At 61.7% G+C, this 18,478-nt stretch overlaps 1 protein-coding gene across 1 annotated transcript in view; it reads left to right on the top strand.

Moving 5' to 3' along the window:
- The first annotated feature begins 316 nt into the window (after positions 1–316).
- Positions 317–18,478, top strand: part of NCS1 (neuronal calcium sensor 1) — a 40,317-nt gene continuing 22,155 nt past the window's right edge. The window contains exon 1 of the mRNA XM_036329347.1: positions 317–493. Coding sequence (XP_036185240.1) covers positions 430–493 — 64 coding nt within the window. The 5' untranslated portion in view covers positions 317–429. The remainder of the gene's footprint in view (positions 494–18,478) is intronic.

Below are 18,478 nucleotides of genomic sequence, written 5' to 3'. Positions count from 1 at the left end.
GCGGGAGGCGGGGAAGCAGGGGCGGCGGCGCAGGCAGCGCAGCAGCGAGCATGTGCCGCGGAGCCCAGTAACCAGGGACGACCGGCAGCACCGCGGCCGCGTCGGCGCCCAGCCCAGCGCAGCCCGCGCCGCGGCGCCCGGAGAGGGCGGCGGCCCACGGCCCGGCCTGCCCGGCGGCGGCGCTCGCCCCGGTCCCCGCGCGGCGTCCAGGGCCGCGAGGTGCCACCGGCCGCGGAGCGCCGCGCGCGGAGCCCCCAGCCCGGGCCGCGCGGGCTCGGCGCAGACAAAGGCGCGGCCCGGGCCCGGCCCAGCCCGCCCGCCGGCCTCCGCGCGCCCCGCCCCGGCCGTCCCGGCCCGCGCCTGCCCGATCCGCTCCCGCTGGGCGCCCCGCCGGGTCCGGCCCGGGGGCAGGGGCCGCGGCCGCCGAGGATGGGGAAATCCAACAGCAAGTTGAAGCCCGAGATTGTGGAGGAGCTGACCAGGAAGACCTACTGTGAGTGCGCGCCCGGGACCCCCCGCCCAGCGCCCCTCCTGCACGCCTGTCGCCCCCAAAGCCCTGGTCCCCGCCCCAGGTCCGCTCCCCATCGCGTCCACGCCGCCACCCTCCCCTCGGTCGTTCCCTGCCCTGCCTCTGCCGGGGCCACCGAGGAAGCCCGCGGACCGAGCTCCCAGCCCCACACCTGGCCCTATTGTTCTAGGCATCCCGCCCCCGACACCTGGGGCGCGTGTCGCCTGTCGGGGTGCGAGGAGCCACCCCCAGGCCGGGAGGGAGAGCCCCAACCCACCCGCAGCCCCCTCTCTGCGGCTGTCCGAAAGGGCAGGGCGCGCGTGGGCCAGGGTGGTGGTCCCAGCAGGGGGCGCCTGGTGGCGCGGTGGTTCCGGCTGCGCCGAGCCGATGGCACTAGCGCGGCGGGGCGGGTGATTCATGCATCACGATGCCACTGCTGCTGCCACTGCGAGGTTGGCCTGTCGCCCCCTCCCTGGCCCCATCGTGTGTGTGTGTGTGGGGGGGGGGGTAGGGGTGGGGGGAGGAGACTTGTCAGAGAGCTGGTGGCAGCGGGGGCGGCCAAGGGTCCTGGGCGCCCTGTTGGATTTTCCGGCTGAATTCTCCTCTGGCTCCCATGTCAATCTCCCGCTTCTATCTCTATCTGCCAAACTGGGAAGTGAGTTTATACAGCCCCCGGTGATCTGGTCCATGTCAGCATTTCACCCCCTGGGAGCACCCCTGGGAGGAGGGTCTGTCCATTTCCGACTTCTCTAGATCGGCCCCAGCGGGTCTCTCTCCACTTGTGCAGCTCCGCCCGCCACAGCTTCTCCCTACAGACTCCTCTCTTCCCGCAGCCTCGGGGAGATGCTCTGACATACTGGGGACTGATGGCACGGGGTCCTGGCCCACCGGCTTTTCTTGGGGGGCGGTGGGAGGGGGGACAGCTGCATCCTCTGGTAGGGCTCGTGCAGGGGCCCTGGGCTTGGGTTGGAATTCAGATCCCAACGTGGGCAGCTGCGTGGGTCCAGCCCCTCTGCACCCTCCCTGGAGTCAGCAGATCGACAGCCAGCCCGCGTTGATGGAGGCGATGGAGGCAGGTTCTGATGGTGCATTGCACAACCTCTGCTTCCGGCTCCCCCAGCGCGCACTCGTGTGCGCGCACACATTCTCTCCCCCCCCCCCCCCATCCTTCTGGGCACGTTTGCAGGTCTGTCCAAGCCCCTGCTTCAGGTCCATGGCCCTGGCACCGGTGTGCTTGGAACAAAGGGGCTTTCCTGAGTGGGTGCTGGTCTGCTGACAGGCCCTGGCCTCTCTCCAGTAGAATCTGCAGCAAGGAGCTCAGATCCCGGGAGCTGCCCCTCTCAGGGGCGAGCTCTGAGGACTCGGACTCCCTCCTTGCTACTCCTACCCTTTCCAAGGTGCGTGGGTGGGTCCTCCCAGTTTGGCTGCTATTTTGTGTGATTTGCTGGGCCTTTCTCTAGGCACCATCAGCACCTGTGAGCAGGCAGGCTGCAGGTGGGACTTCCGGGCTCCTGTGCCAGGAGACGTGGCTTGGGCTGCACCGGGGTGTCTCCATCATGGTGGTGCAGGGAAGCCACCTGAGAGCCGCATGGAGCCAGGTTCTCTGCTTCGTGGGCACGTCACACGCTGAGCTCTTTGCATTGGTAACACAGTGAATCCTCGCTGCCGCCCTGGGCACGGCTGCAGGTGAGGAAACCGAGGCTCAGACAGGTGCGTGGCATGCCAAGACCCCACGGCCAGGTACTAGGCGGCGTCGCGACTTGAACTCAGGTCTCCGTGTCTCCACAGTTATCTCAGTGCTCACGCCGAGAAGTCGGGGGCTTTTCCTCGTGCCCCTTCTGGTTTCTGCTATAAGCCATGTTGGTGGATTCTGGATGGGAAGGGGCCTTGGCAGTCATTTTGTCGACCCCCCTCTCTCTGGGCACATCTGCCACCTTTGAAGTCGAGTCAGTGAGGATCCGTTAGGAACTGGCCTGGAGGTGCTGGGCTGGGCTATTTTTAACGGCCTTTGGAGACATGGAACAGTTTCTCTCAGGGAGAGAGCTAGCCGGGTTCTTTTCCCAGAGCCCTTACTAGGGGTAGGCTGGGGGACTGGTGGTGGCCTCTTGGTCTCCTGTGTGTCCTCCTGGCTGATGCCAGCTCCCCAGTGCAGGCCCTGGTCTGTTTGGTTGCATTGGCACTTAGTAGGTCCACAGGTATTTGTTGAATGAGAGGTCTCCCAGCAGAAGGCCAGAGACAGCCTCTCCAAGCATGTCAAACTCGCGACCAGCGGGCCGCATGCCTCGTTTACTTCAACGGAAGCCAGATGGGCTTCCTCGGATGTGGAGTGGAGCCATCTGCTCTCTGTTCAGGGGGCGCAGTGTGTGGGGTCAGGAGAGGAGCGCTTGGGAAGGAGGCTCAAATGTCAGAGTCTCCTGGAGCGCTTGTTAAATGCCACGCGCGCTGTCTTTGGGTCTGGTCTGGGCCCAGCAGTTGGCATCTTTGACAAGTGTTTGTCATGTAGATCGTGGTTCCCAGGAACCCCACGAAGACCCACCAGTGGTTCCGGGGTTTGTGGCGTATGTAGGCATCACCTGGTGTCCAAGGTCACCTCGGGCACAGCACAGCTGGCTGCAGCACCGCTTGGGGCCCAGAGGGTCCCCCAAAGGGTCCAGCTGTACCTCCTGCCCCTGGGAAAGACTGTTCTGCTGGTCTGTGTGTGTGAGGAGCAGGCGACGGTCTGAAAGCTCCAGCTGTGTGGCCCTGACTAGACACATCTGGATTCAGCTTGGCCATGGCCCTCTGTCTTTTGTGCCTGCCACCGCAGAGATTTTTATCCTCCTCTGCAGATAAGGTTCGGTAAGTCGTCAGTGCCTTGTAACCAAGTCCTCACCCTTCCCCACACAGTTCATATCGCAGAGCACTCAGAGGGACTCAGAGCAGTAGTGTGGCCCGAAACCTGGTCTTTTTGAGGTCTGGCCCCCTTTCTTCCAGCTTGTTGGTGAGACTGTTGCCCAGACTATGTGTGCCCTGTGTGCCCAGACTGTGTGCCCTGTGTGCCCAGACTATGTGTGCCCTGTGTGCCCAGACTATGTGTGCCCTGTGTGCCCGGACTATGTGTGCCCTGTGTGCCCAGACTATGTGTGCCCTGTGTGCCCAGACTATGGCCAGCTCCTCACTTAACTGAGCCTCAGTTTCCTCATCTGCAGAATGGGTCTGCTCAAGGTGCCTGGCACCTAGGGGATGTAAGCGTCAACAGGATAATCACACACAGCCTAGTGAGGAGCCATCCTTAACGATGACAAATACTTGTCAAGGGTGCAAGGAGGCATGTTGGTGATCGTTACTAATATTGTTTTGACTACACAATTCAACTTCACCTTGAACTGGTCTTAGATGTATCTTCTGGACGAAGTTCATTGGTCCACAGAGGCGTCTTCCTACGGCCCTGGTCTTTGTGCCTGGCACACGTAGAAATCTTTTTCTTTTTTTAAAAAAAATATTTTTATTGATTTCAGAGAGAAAGGGAGGGGGAAAGAGAGATAGAAACATCAATGATGAGAGAGAATCATTGATTGGCTGCCTCCTGCACGCCCCACAATGGGGAAAAGGCCCGCAACCTGGGCATGTGCCCTGACCGGGAATCGAACCATGACCTCCTGGTCCATAGGTCTACGCTCAAGCACTGAGCCACACCGGCCGGGCTCAGTTTGCCTGAATCTTAACAGGATCTTGTTTTGTCTGCCGAGGTCCCCCCACCCCCTGCCTCAGGCACTTGTTAATTTTTAGGCTGCCCTGACCTGCCTTTTGAGGAACGCTCGCTCTGTGCTGGGCACGGAGAGGGAGACGTGAGCCAGAGGTGTCGTTCCTGCCCTCAGGAGGGAACCTGCCGGGCTCGCCGAAACACCGAGCCAGAGCGCTCCAGCCATCTGCCTTGGTCTGAGCTGCATCCATTTAAAGGCTCCTGGGCCCAAGCCAGCCTCCCCAAGAGGCAGAAGCCTCTCCCACCTCCCCTCCTCTTCCTCTCCCCACGGTGCTTCCCAGGGCCCTCCGCCCGCTTCCTTCTTCTTGTGTGGACAGCCGGGCTCTGCCTTGGCCTTGCTTGCCTCCCTTGAGTCTCTCTGGCCTTTTTCCCGACGCCCAGAGTGGTCCCGGTGTGTGGTAGCTTGTGGAGGGGTCGAGCTTCGTCCTTAGTCACTAGCTAAGGCCTCTGCACCCCAGAGCAGAGAACGGCACCCCTGCTTGGGGCCAGGAGTCGGGTTGAGAGATGCGGGGTGTCACTGGTTGAGCTCCAGGGTGTCTCTGGCTTTGGGGAGGTCCCAGGAAGGCCCCTCGTGTCGGATAAGGAATATTCTCTGATCATTGTTCCCTCCACCCAGCTCTGCTCCACCAGCCCTGGCGGGGAGGCCGCATCAGACACCCATCTAGGGACACATGATGGAGGTGGGGTGTGGAGGGCCCCACAGCTGGGTGTGTTTTTGAGGTCCGGCCCACGTTCTTCCAGCTCCTTGGTGAGGCTGGTGAGCAGGGGTAAGCCACCAGGAGAGGGAAGGCCCAGGGGGAGGCGGCGGCTGCGGCCCCTGTCATCCTGCGTGCATGGGGTAAGGTCACGGAGGCCGCTTCCCGTCCACACGGCTAACAGGGCAGCAGCAAGAGGGATCGAGGTCAGACTCTGACACTCAGTTGGGCATCTGGGCAGGAAACAGCAAGTCTGTTGCTAGGAAAGAACTCAATATCCCGGAGAACGGGGCTGGGTCCCCCTCAGGCTCTGTGACCTCGGGCAAATCGCTCACGCTCTCTGAGCCTCTGTAATACCCGCTCATGTGACTCCGTGGGTCCAAATGGGAGAGCGCTTTGAGGTCCAGGATGTGGGTCAGAAAGGGATGGGGGACTCTGTCCACGTAGCTCAGTTGGTTAGAGTGTCGTCCCCATACGTTAAGGTTCCGGATTCAACTCCCAGTCAGGGCACGTGCAAGAACCAACCAGGAAGTGGAACAGTCGATGTTTCTTTCTCGCTCCTTTCCTCGCCCTCTTCCTAAAATCAGTAAATTTAAAAAGGGGGGGGGAGTTGGGGACTGCTCGACAGCAGCCTCGGGGGTGGAAGGAGGCCTTGGGGGGCGGATGGGCAGGGGTTCTGGTCCTTTGCTTGGGTGAGCCCCGTCTCATGGAGCTTCACTTCTCTTCTCTGGAAAATGGGGGGCATCAGAGTAGCCCCAAAGATGGGGAGGGTTCGGGGCACACGGAGAGTTTAGCATGGGGCCTGGTTCTGAGGGGAACTTTCAGCTCTCCTGGTGGCACCTGGTTTTAGGATCAAGTCCTCCTTCCTCCAGAGCAGAGCGGGCTAAGTGGTCTGCGGCCTGACCCCTTGTTGAGAGAAGCGGAGGAGGCCGGAGAGGGGCAGGGACTCGCCGGGGTCACAGAGCCCAGGCCTCCCACTCCCGCCTGTCCTAGCTCCACCTGCCTCCTCCAGCTCCATGTTAAAGGTGCCCTGGCCCCTCCCGTCCACCGGTGCCCCAGAGCGTTCTGGCATTGCGCCTCTCATGTGTCAGGTAAAGGCACTTTCTCCTGGCTGTGGCCTTGGCATTGGACCCGGCTTCCTCTGCTCCCAAGGCCAGGCCTGAGCCCCTCTGGGGCCGGTCGTGGGCAGTGGGAGACGCAGCTGGCCAGGGGCCGGGCTCATGTCGCCCCTTGCCAAGGCCCCATAGGAAGGGATCTGGACAGTTTTCAGATGTGGGGGCACGGATGGGGGTGGTGGACACATGTCCGATCTGGGTTTGGAGATGGTGTTTGCCTGTAGTCCAGAGGGTGGATGGCAGGAGAGGGTGATCCAGGCGCGTGATGATGGTGCCGGTGGCGATGATGCCAGGGACAGATTCTGCGTCTATTTAGGAGGAAGACTAAATAGGACGCCGTACAGAGGTTTCATTATTTTGTATATTTGGGATTATATACTCTTCATTTTCTAACTTGTTAAAACCTGACGACTGAGATTGTGTTCCTATGCCATTAACCATTCATCTATAAAATGACTTTTATTTATTTAATTTTTATTTTAAACATATTTTTTTTATTGATTTCAGAGAGAAAGGGAGAGAGGGAGAGAGAAAGAGAGAGAAACATCAATGATGAGAGTGAATCATTGGTTGGCTGCCTCCTGCAAACCCCCCACTGGGGATTCAGCCCCCAACCTGGGCTTGTGTCCTGACGGGGAATCGAACCGAGATCTCGACTCTCAACCACTGAGCCACGCCGGGCGGGGCTAAAGCATGACCCTTAAATGGTGCAGCACGTGAACGAAACCTTTTACTTAATCCCTGCCTTGGCTGTTAAGTTGCGTTTATGATACACACAAGCATCTCTGCACGTATCTCTTCTTAAAGAGAAATTCCCCACAAGGACGCCACGGGGGGAAGGGCTGGGACGTCTTAGAAGGCTTGTGATTGGAAACTTACTTTCTCTCCGGAAAGCGTGTTCCCCTTTATATTTTGAGCAAAAGCAAACGAGGCGCCTCTTTCCTTGCATCCTGGCCAGCCCCGGGCAGCACTGTTTCTCCCTGTCATTGCCAACTCGATGGGGGAGAAGCAGGCAGCTCACCCTCTCAGGCCCATTTCCTTGATTGCCGTTAAGCCAGCGGTTCTCAACCTGTGGGTCGCGAGCCCTTTGGCGGTCGAACGACCCTTTCACAGGGGTCGCCTAAGACCATCCTGCAGATCAGATATTTACATGACGATTCATAACAGTAGCAACATGACAGTTATGAAGTAGCAACGAAAATAATTTTATGGTTGGGTCACAACATGAGGAACTGTATTTAAAGGGCCAGAAGGTTGAGAACCACTGCGTTAAGTGGAATCCTAGGATCTCTGAGCTGGAGGAGGTTTTGGGATCACGCAGTCCAAGGCCCTTGTTTGACACATGGACAAACCAAGGACCAGAGGGTGAAATCTCGCCCCCAAGTCACATAGCGGGAACCCAGGGCGGTGCCTCCCATTGGGGCGCCCCCACTGCGCCGTGATAGGTCGGCCGTTGGGGTTGAGGTGGGGATGTCTTGCTGTCGTCATTGAAGCTCCTTCAGATCTGGCTCATCTGGTCCTAAATATCGCTTGCTGTCAGGTAATGGAGTAAACAGATTGTCCCTTTTGCTATCGTTACAAGAGGGAACGCTGCACGTCCTGGGTGTGGTCTATTTGGCAAGAAAGAGACGGTCAGAAGTTCACGGCCAAGTTCCCAGGTAACTTCAAATGGGGGTGGGAGTTCCAGCTGGGGTCAGGGCAGCGGTGCTGAGGGCTCGATGGCCAGCTGGTCGTTTCCTGGCTGTGGGACTCCGGCGAGCCCCTCCCCGCTCTGAGCGCCCTTTCCCACAGGTGGACAGAGGGACCGACATGTAGTAGGTGCCCAGTTAACGCTCCTGCATGGAGGAGGCGCCTGGCCTCCGGAGTCAGGAGACAGGTGCACAGCCCAGGGTGCACGGCCACAGGCCCTCAGCTGAACGGGGAGTGAGTGGCACCCGCGGACAGCCTCTGTCGGTGGGTGGCTGCTTGAGTGCACACAGGCCCCCGCTCTTCCGGTTGGGAAGGCGGGCCTGCTCTGGATGCCAGATTTTAGGGTCCCGTGTGGATGTGGGCTCGGAGGGCTGGAGAGACACCTGCCTGGGCTTTAGTCCCAGAACCGGTGCGGCCCAAATAGTGACTCTAGAGCAGGGGTCCTCAAACTACGGCCCGGGGGCCACATGCAAATACAAATATTGTATTTGTTCCCGTTTTGTTTTTTTACCTCAAAATAAGATATGTGCAGTGTGCATAGGAATTTGTTCATAGTTTTTTTTTTTAAACTATAATCCGGCCCTCCAACGGTCTGAGGGACAGTGAACTGGCCCCCTGTTTAAAAAGCTGAGGACCCCTGTTCTAGAGTCACCGGCCCCCGGGGACTCAGTTTCCCTTTTTGTACATGCTCAGGCTGCCAGATGGTGAGACTTCCAGGGGAAGCTGTACTTGGCCCCGACGGAGCGAGCTTGGACTCTGGTGCCTGGTGACCAGGCTCAGTTCGCAGTCTCTTCCTGTGTCCGTTTTCTCACCTGCAAGCTGGGACAGGAGTACCTCCCAGAGCAGTGGTTCTCAACCTTGGCTGCACATTAGAATCACCTGGGAATCTTTTTAAAATCCTGATTTCTGGGCCTTGAAATTAGGCCCAGAAATCAGGATTTTAAAAAGATTCCCAGATGATTCTAATGTGCAGCCAAGGTTGAGAACCGCTGTCCTAGAGACACCGGGATGGTGGCTTGTCTCGGGTGCTCCCCTCAGCTCTTCGGTGGTGACGCAGGATCTGTGATCAAATGCGAAAGGGCCAGAGGCGGTCACCATGGTGCTTCATGGCATGTTCGTGTGATCCGGGCCCAGCTCAGTGCTCACGTGCATGCATCCCAGACCCTTCCCAGCAGCCCCGGGTCGTTCCCATTTTACACATAAGGAAACTGAGGCTCGGAGGGGGCCAGAGCTGGCCCAAGACCACACATCTGGTGAGTGGTGCGGCTGGAGTTTGCCCCTGGGTGGTGGCCAGGGGCCCCATGAGGGTGGGGGCTGCGAGGAGCCGCTGTGGAGGTGTGCGGGAAGCGTGAGTGAGTGTGGGTGTCTGGTGTGGGTGTGCGGTGGGGGGGTGCTGAGAATCGTGTGAGCCCTGGTTCCCGTGGGCATGCTCTGAGTGTGAGTGACGGGGTCATGGCATGTGCCAGGAGTGGGTGAGCTGGCATGTCTGTGCCCAGTGTGTGCACGGTGTGTGCACAGGCAGCTCTGTGTAGGTTGTGAATGTAGACATGCATCGGGGGGAGGGCGGGCCACAGACAGGCTGGGAGCCTGAATAAAAACCTGATTGCTCAGCTGCCTGCTGGGGGCCAGGTGACGTGGCTGCCACTTCCCTGCCTTCTGCCCTGCCTCGCTGGTCGCCAGGAGCCACCTGCCCTCGGCAGGGGGAGGTATCAGCGGGAGGAATGACAATAATGACGACTCCCATTACCAAGTGCGGCCTGAGTATAGCTTCTCCTGTGTGGTCTCGCCACAGCCCTGGGCGTGGGGACTATATGCCCATTTCACAGATGAAGCAAAGGGGCCCAGGCAGGTTCAGGGGCCGAGCTGGGGCTCAGGCTCCGATGTTCATCTGGACGTAGCCATGCTCTTTCCACCCCGTGCCTGCCTCCCACGACCTCCGTGAGCCTTGTAACCTTAGACCTGCTTTGAGGGTAGTGAGCGCCCCATCACGGGAGGCATTCAAGCAGCTGCTAAGCGGCAGACACTGGCCCGGCATCCTGGGTTCCTGGCCAAAGGGGAGGTGGGATCCTTCTGGCTGTGAGCACCGGGCCCTACTGTCCCGGGTGCTCTGATTCCCGTAGGGGATTCGGGGCCGCCTCGGCTTGGCTTTCTCTGGGAGGAGGCAGAGCTGCGCCTGTGGGAAGGCGGTAGGAGCAGGCAGTGGGCACTGCCTGGTACTCGGGCCTCTGAGGCCTTCTCAGCCTCTGCCCCATCCCGGCAGAGCCTGGGGTGCCAAACTCGTGCCGGTGCTGTGCCGGCCTCGCCCAGTCCTCCCAGCCTGTGAGTCCAGGAGAGTGAGCCGTCAGGAAGTGTTGGCTCCCTCCCTGCTCTCGGGAGCCTGCGGGCTGGGAGGCAGAGGGCAGCCGAGGGTGAGGCTGTGGAGAGCGAGGCTGCCCCTGGCTGTCCTGTGCCGACCTGCCTGCTCGCGCCTGGCAAGGCCCAGGTGCCTCCAAAGTGTCTGTCTCCTCATGGGTGCAATGGGGGGTGCGGGGCGCAGTGATGGGTGGGGCTGTGGGATCCAGAGGTCTGGCCGCAGTGCCCCCGGTGCCTGTGAGCTCCCTGAGGGTTGGGACACACCTGGGGGATTTGGGTTTGGGCAGCGCCGGTCGGGAGCCTCGACAGGGCAGGCCTGTGTGCTCGACTGGGTGTTGCTTTGTTTTGCTCCTTGGCTGACCAGATGGGACCCACCCGAGCCCTTGACCTGCAGCCTGATGGGCAGGGGAGTTGCCAGGGGGTCAGAGTCTGGGTCCTGGTTCTAGCCTGACCTGCTGCGGCCTCCGGCTGCCCCTCTCCGAGTCCCACTCTCTGTGAGACGGTGTCTCCCAGCGGGCGGTGCCCAGCTTGGGGTGCCCGGGAAGGGACGCGGGGCAGCTGCTGGCGGTGGCATTCCTGGTCTCCCTGGTGGCCCAGGGAGCTGGCGGGCGGCTGGGCCACCGTGCTTGCACTCCCTGGCAGGGGAAGGAGGAGGCTGGAGGAATGTGGATTTGAGGAATGTTTAACCCGAGGCAGAAATAGCTCCGAAATAGCTCCCTGCTCTCGTTCCAGGCCGGGCTTCCATAGGAAGCCGCTCCCCTCTCTCTCTCTCTCCAGCAGCCTCTGCCTCCCCCACCGCTCTGGCTTTTTGGGGACAGAAAGTGGCCTCTTTATTTTTCTAACCAAGGAGCTGCTGTGGGAACAGAAGGGTCCCCAGGTTTGGAGGCCGGCCAGGCTGGGCTCAAGTCCCCCGGTCTCTGTGTCGCAGCCCTGTGACCACTTCCTACTCTGAGCCTCCGCGGAACTGGGCAGCTTGTCAGACAGGCCGTGTGGTGTCGCCGTCCTGCTCGGGGACCAGCGGGTCGGGGCGCAAACCCCCGCTGCCCTCGTGAGCTCTGGCACCTCGGCCAGGCCCTTTCCATCGAGCCCCCTTGCTTGTCTGTAAAGTGGGCAGAGATGCTAATCCGGCCTCCCAGCATGGGGGGTGGAATGAGTGTGAAGACATTGGCCAAAGGCTCTGGAATCCCAGCTCAGAGCCCTGGTGGCCTCCATAGCCAGGGGGACACGTCTCCTGTGTGCTGCTGCCGGGTGGAGTGGGGTCCGGGCCCTGGGGGACCCTTCCATTTCCTCGTCCCTCTGAGGGCAGGACCCACCCTCACCCACACTCACCTCGTGCCAGTGACCCCGCTACCTGCTGGTGAGGACACGTTTAGCCCTCCCCTTCCCATCGGGCTGCTCGGGCCGGGAGGACGGGCCCCCGTCTTGTTGCCTGGGTCGCGGCTGTGTCCCAGCTCCTGGAAGAGGGCCTGGTGCCATTTGTTGGAACGAATGAAAAATCGGATACATCCGCGAAGGAGCTAACGAACTTCCTTCTCATCCATCTTGGGTCCTGGCTTTCTGTTTGTCGCCAGCCCACGCCTGCCTCCTGGGCTGCGGATGGAGGGTTTGTGGGGGGCCCTGAGGAGTCAGGTGCTGGGCGGCTGGCCCCCGGCAGGACTGGCCGAGCCAGGCCCCCAGATCCCCACACCTTCTGGGACTGGGAAGACCAGGAGGGTCCCATAGCCAGCACAGCCCCTCCTCCCAGGCCCTCCGCTCCTGTCTCTTTGAGGAACCAAAAGGCTCCTGTTCAAAGACGGGAGCTGGGCTATTTTTGGCACTTGTGGGGGAAAGCGAATGCCTCCCTTCTGTTCAAAAATATATGGTGTATGAGCCGGGCAGACAGGAGCTCCACGGCTCAAAGCCTCGCCGGTCGCGGGCCTGCCTCCCTCCGCAGCTCCATCGCCCACGTGCCCACGTCGGGCGGTTATTGTTTCCAGGCTGCCTGTGCCGAGGCCCTCGCTGGGCCCGAGCAGGACAGGATCTCAATTAAAACTAAGAGCAGCCGTCACGACAGAGGAGAGGAGCCGGCGGCCCTCCCGGGCCCTGCTCCCTGCTCCCTGTGCGGCTGGGGAAGGAGGACCAGCCAGCTGTGGGTGGAGGGCAGGAGGCCCCGTGCCCTCTGGCCACCCTCACTCTCTGACTCCGCACGTGTTCGTGGGACCCCTGTCTCGTGCCAGGCCCACAGGTGCTAGGACACGGGGCAGATTGGCCGGGCGCGTTTCCGGCCTCCCTGGCATTCACAGTTTGGAGGCGGACAGATGTCAGGCCGGGGTCCGCATCAGGGCCCTGCACAGCTGGAGGCCCACCTGGTCTGGGTGCCTCTGAGAGGACCTGCGTCCGTCATTGTATGTAGCCTCAGTCCAGCCCAGGGCCTGGCCCGCTGGGAGTGCTCGGTGACTGTTGGATGGATGGAGGGGTGAGAAATCCAGTTTGTCCCTTCTAGCCACCCTGTAAGGAAGGTATTGTCATCCCCCCCCCCCCCCCCCATCTTACAGATGAGGAAATGAGGCTCAGAGAGGCGAATTCAGCTTCCCCAAGGTCACACAGGGGCTAACGAAGGACTCAGCTCAGAAAAAGCGCCTTCCTGTGGACCTGACTCCACCTTGGGCCAGCTGCCTCACCTCTGGGAGCCTCAGTTTCCTAATCTGTATAATGGGGATAATCCAAGGCCTGGAGCGCGGAATGGGGTTAATGCACGCAGAGTGCTTAGCGCGGGACGGGCACACGGTAAGCTAAGCGCCTAAGCTCTCCTCATGTTGCTGCTCCTGGAGCCACGAGACAAAGTACGTCGTCCTGCGTTTTCCTTGAGAATTTGGGGGAAATTATTTAACTGTCGCGGGAATTAAATGCGATGTATTTTGTAACCCTATTTTTAGAGTAAAGCAGACACCTGTAAAGGGTGGCGCAGGAGGCAAAAAGTGTGGGAGCAGTTGCGCCACAACAGACAGGAGCTAGGCCCTGCTTTGGTGGCGCCTGGGTCTCAGCCCCTCCCTCCAGGGGGCACCGGCCCGTCCCCCAGGGGCTCTGCGGGCTGCTTTAGGGGCACCTTGGATGCCGGCCACCGGGCTCTCTCCGGAATGAAGCCCTTCAGCCCACCTGTGGGGGGTCGGAGCCAACAGTCTTCCCACATCTGCCAGGGAAATCCACAAAGACTCAAGCTGTGCTCGGCAAACCCGAAGGTGAGGAGGGTCCCCGCGCCCAGAAGGACGATGGGCCGGGGCCGGGCTGTCCAGGGAGTGCCGTGGGGGCGCTCTGATGACAGGCAGGCAGGAGCCGCTGTTCCCTGCTGGGCTGTGCACCCCGAGTCTCATGGCCCCCAGTGCTGGCCATGGCCTGCGGGGGCTCCGGGGGTGGCCCCTTTCCTGGGGATGGTCATCTCCAGGCTCAAGCCTCCTTGAGCCCGGGCTCGGGGGTCAGATGGCGCTGGCTCCCCCCTCCTCCACCCCTGGCCATGCCGCTCTGACGGCCACTTCCTTCAGCCACGTGGACTGGCGGGGACCTGCCTCCCAGCAGAGGCGCATGCAGGAGCTCAGCCGCGGGGCGCCCTGGGGCTGGGGTTGAGTTGGGGTTTGAGCAGCTCGGAGCTGCCTCTCACACCTGTTTTGCTCAGTGTCGGAGGAACTTTCCCAATGCCACAGCCCCGCCCCGCCCCGCCAGCAGCCTCTCCCGCTGCCCCCAAGCCTTATTCTCCTCCTCCCCGTCATCACGGTGGCCCGGGACTCCGAGCCCGGGACTCGGCACGCGCTGGGCCAGTGCCTCTGACCTGCTTCCTTTAACAGCAGGCCCCGGACGGAGGAGGAGGCCAGGGCTCAGCGAGGGCGCGCGTGGTCCCCGTCAGCACGGAGGCCTCAGTGGGAGAGAGGCTGGCAGCGTGGCCAGGCCCGAGCTCAGGTGGCAGAGGGCAGGTCTCAGCAGCGGGGACTCCCCTGGCCCGGCCGGCCCCAGCTGGGCCCCGGGCTCCTGAGGCTCCGTGCAGTTCTGCCCAGAAGGGCCTGGGGCGGGGCCAGCAGCCACGCACCCCCTCCCAGGTCTCACAGGGATGGGCTGTGGGTGGCAGTCTGACGTCCTTGGGTCCCACCTGCTCAGAGGGGGGCAGTGTGAGCCCAGCGGGCAGGACCCCACCCCGCTTCCCTGCGGCTAGCCCTCGGCCGGCCGGTGGATGCAGTGAGGGCTAAGGAGCTAAGGAGGCGGGGCCGCTGCCTCCCCGCGGGTAGAAGGGGCCTGGAGCCCAGAGGGGAGCGCTCAGCCCGGAGTGCCCGGGAGTTCTAGGCGGTTCTAGGCAGGCGGCCAGGTCCCCTTTCTGATGAAACGCAGGCCACTACCCTCCAGCTGGGCATTTATGGGAAATGGGAACGGGGCTCGGGGAGGGCTGTCTCTCTCCTCCCCGCCGACAGAGGCGTCGCGTAATAATCACTGCAACAGTAGCCCGGCCGGCATGGCTCAGTGGTTGAGTGTTGACCTATGAACCAGGAGGTCACGGTTCGATTCCGGTCAGGGCGCAGGCCCCGATGTGGGCTCCATCCCCAGTAGGGGGCGTGCAGGGGGCAGCCGGTCCATGATTCTCTCTCATCATTGATGTTTCTCTCTCTCTCTCTCTCTCCCTCTCCCTTCCTCTCTGAAATCAATAAAAAATATATTTTTAAAAAACCACAGCCACAGCGACCGTGCTCTCAGAGGCCCCTGTGCAGGGTCTGCGTTGTATCTGGTCTTGGCAGCTCTGCCAGGGACTCCATGTTGCCACCATCCAAGGTCACCCATCCAAGGTCACCCAGCGCTCATGCATCTGGGGCTGCCCAGCTTGCCTGCCCCAGGGCGTGACCCACCCTCTGCTCCCACAGTGCCCTCGGGGGGTGCACAGGCAAGTGGGGTTCCTGGTCCTTGACTTGCAGGTCAGTATGTGGGGTGCAGGAGCTGGGCTGTGCACCCCAAGTCTTAAGCCCCCCAGTGGGTGCCTGGAGATTGCAGGAGTCTACAATCCTGAGGGGAAGGGCTTGGCCGAGGTGGGAAGCCTGGAGTCCCCTGCCCCTCCCAGAAACACCAGTGGGTTTCTGCGGGGTCTGCTGGGACCTGCCTCTGGGGCTGTGATGTGAGGGTCTGTCGCCTCTGGGGGTGAGGAGTGATGTGGGGCGGGGGAGCTTGGGGCACCTGGACCACAGGCATGTGACTCTCATTCTTGTCCTTCCCCCACCCCCTGCGTGCGGCACTTCCCAGTGAGCACAGCCAGGCAATGTCCCCTGTGAGTGGGACAAGCCATTTCCCCTTTCACAGACAGGGAAACTGAGGCAGGGGACGTGACCGGTCATGCAGCCAGGGAATGGCAGACCCTGGGACCCCGGTCCTGTGAGACCCTCATACTATGCCACCTTCTCTACAGGAAACTGCCCCTGTGGGGGGCGGGGAACAAGTGTGCCTGGGATGGAAGGAGGGGCAGGCGGCTTGGGGCAGAGGGTGCCTCGGGGTCCACCGCAGGGCCCCTCCCTCTGAAGCAGCTTGGTGACAAGGGCAGGGACATGACTAAACTAGGGGTGCTGACAGCTGCTGGGAGGGGAATAGGTGGGAGGGGGAGATGCAGGTGGGAGGCTGGGGTGTGGTCAGGGTGGGACTGTCGGGTGGGGCAGGGAGAGGGGTGTCCACAGGAGGGGGACCCAGGAGGAGGAGGGCTGGTCTGAGGAGGGCGTCCCTTTGGGCACGTGGAGTGTGGGGAACCCTGGGCCATCTGAGAGGAGCCTGGGGTGAGGGGTGCAGGGTGCACGTGCGGAGACTCAAGGACCCCAGTATTGGGAGTTTGAGCAAAGAGGCCTGGGGCCTGGGGAGCAGTGTCCGAGGGGTCCTGCCCTTGTGGTAGGGGGACAGCCCGTGGTCAGAGGTGTTCAGACTGAGGGGGTTAGTGACGGGGTTGCTGGTGGCCGGGCCCAAGTGGCCACCCCTCTCTCTCTGTGTTAATCGGACCCGAGCCCCCTTGCTGACCGGGAGCTGAGATGGGGGTAGGGGGGCACATGACGACACTTGACCCTGGATGTAGTCTTTGTCCCTAGAGATGGGAACAGGGTCTGGCTTGGGCACAGGAGGGTGGCGGAAGCGGCGGAAAGTGCTCGAAGTCTGCCCTGGGTCCCCGGCAACCAGCCCCTCTGTGGGGGCGCCAGCCCTGCTGTCTGTTCCCCGAGTTTGAGCTGAGCGTCACTCAGGAGAGAGCTGTTTTGCTCTGGGGAAATCAAAACCAGACTTCACTCTCATCCTGGGCTCCGGGGACGGCTCCGTGCTCCTTCCTGGCAGACGGGCTGCGGGGGAGGAGGAGGAGCGGGCATGGGCCTCAGGGGCTCCGGGGTGGGCACTGGGGGCGCGGGCCGGGCAGCAGGCCCTGGTCTATGGAAGTCAGTGGGAGGGGGTGGATGGATGCCCAGCCCTCGCTCCTCCGGGCTCTGCCCGCTCCCAGCTGGGAGTTGTCTCTCCCTCCCTCCAGAGCCCCTCCCATGGCCCTGCCTGGAAGGAGTTCATAGCCCATCCTTCAGATGAGGAGTCTGGGGCTCAGAGAGGTTAAGCACCTTGTTCAGAGTCACCCAGCCTACAAATAGCCAAGACAGGATGCCCACCCCGATGCCCACGGTGCTGCCACGTGGAGCGGGGCCGTCCACTAGAGGCTGGCCCACACCCGGCTTAAATCCCGGCTTCCTAACGAGCTCGGGGCCTGGCCGGAGGCCGGAGGGTGCAGAGAAGGCAGCTCGTGTTTGAAATTGGCCAGAGCCCGTCGGAACTGAGGGTAATCGTGTTGTGAGACGCGGGTGTTAGGATGTGGCCCAGCCCGGCTGGTGGCTTGGTGACGGGGTGGGGGTCAACAAGGCTTTGCTCTCTGCCTCCCGCGGCAGGACGCTGGCCCGGCTCCGAGGGCGACGCTAGGACCTGCCGGGAGTGGCTCGGCCTCTGGGGCTTAGCGTCCAGCTGGGACGATGAGGGCAAAAAGTGCTTCTAATGGGGACCTACTCGGTGCCAGACGTCGTGCACCCTCCTGTGATGCAGAGGCGGTTTGTCCGTTCGCAGATGAACAAACCAAGGCTCAGCCCTGTGGGTCGGTACCCAAGGCCGCAGTCAGCCCTGCGGACCGCCCTGCTTACCCCTGCCCCCTCCCCACCTCACCCACCCACCCCCAGGCAGTGCCCGGTCTGACCCCCCCGCGGTGGGCCTGTGGGAAGACAGAGTCTATGTAAAGCAGTGATTCCCAAGCATGACGGCCTTCAGAGGGGCCACAGGGTCAGGAGGGCTTCCTGGGAAAGGGGCGCCGGGGGGAGGGGGACTGGGTGCCGCGTAGGTGCAGAGGGAACAGCAGGTACCAAGGCCTGGAGGTGGGATCGTTAGTGGAGCTTGAGGGGTTGCAGGGTTGGGAGTGGTCAGGGGACATGGTGGGCGCTGGCTGCACTGGGGATGGCCTGCCTTTCCACCTGGCCCTGTGCCCTGAACCCTGAGCCTGGAGCATGGACCCGCCCAGGGCAAATGCTGCCTGTTAATTTCACACATGGATGGAGACTTGGGTGCGGGGAGGGGGGGCAGTGAGGTTTCGCTGGGGAGCCTGAGCCTGGGAGTCTGGATGGAGGGTGGAGGCAGAGGGACCCCATCATTGTCCCTGGACCCCTCTTCCTTCCCAGGGCCTGTGGTGGTCGGCGCTGCTCAGGGTCAGCACCCTGGACAGGACCCCGGCTCTTCTGGCGCTGGGGATGGGGGCACACGGGCTGTGTGCTGATGAGAACAAACATCTCTTCCCCACTTTTGATTTGGAAAAATCAAGAGAAACATTGAAATAACAGTGCAGTGAGCGGCTGTGCATCCCTCAACTGCGGAGGTCCCCACCTTTAGACTAGGGACACCTTCCCGCTCTGCCCCCAGGCCAACCATGCCCCCTGGGGGAGGAGGGAAGGCTGCTGGGTGATGGTGTGGGGTCAGGGGACGGGGAGGACTTCTGAGCTGGGCGATTCCTGGGAAGCCTTCTCTGCCCCTTGGAGGCCGCACTACCCAAGCCCTTGTCACCCAGCTCCTGCTGTTTATGCCACATGATGCCAAGGTCACACAAGGTCACACGGATCGCTGGCTGATTCAAGTTGGAGGGGGGCACTTAATTGGGCATCCATGCTGGGCTCTGGAGGCCCTGCCATTTCCTGGCCGGGTGACCTGGGGTGACTTCAGGCAAGTTAGCTGACCATCTGAACCTCAGTCTCCTCAGGAAAATGGGATCATACCTTTTGTGCAGGTGAAGAGCACCAAGCAGTTTACTCTTTACAATAAGCCCATTCTACAGACGAGGAAACTGAGGCTTAGAGAGGGGAAGTACTTTGTCCAAGGACACACAGCT

This window comes from Myotis myotis, unplaced genomic scaffold (assembly GCF_014108235.1).
Source record: "Myotis myotis isolate mMyoMyo1 unplaced genomic scaffold, mMyoMyo1.p scaffold_m19_p_12, whole genome shotgun sequence".
Classification (NCBI taxonomy): Eukaryota; Metazoa; Chordata; class Mammalia; order Chiroptera; family Vespertilionidae; genus Myotis; species Myotis myotis.
Note: the sequence above shows the minus strand (reverse complement) of the source record. Positions and strands in the feature narration are given on the sequence as shown.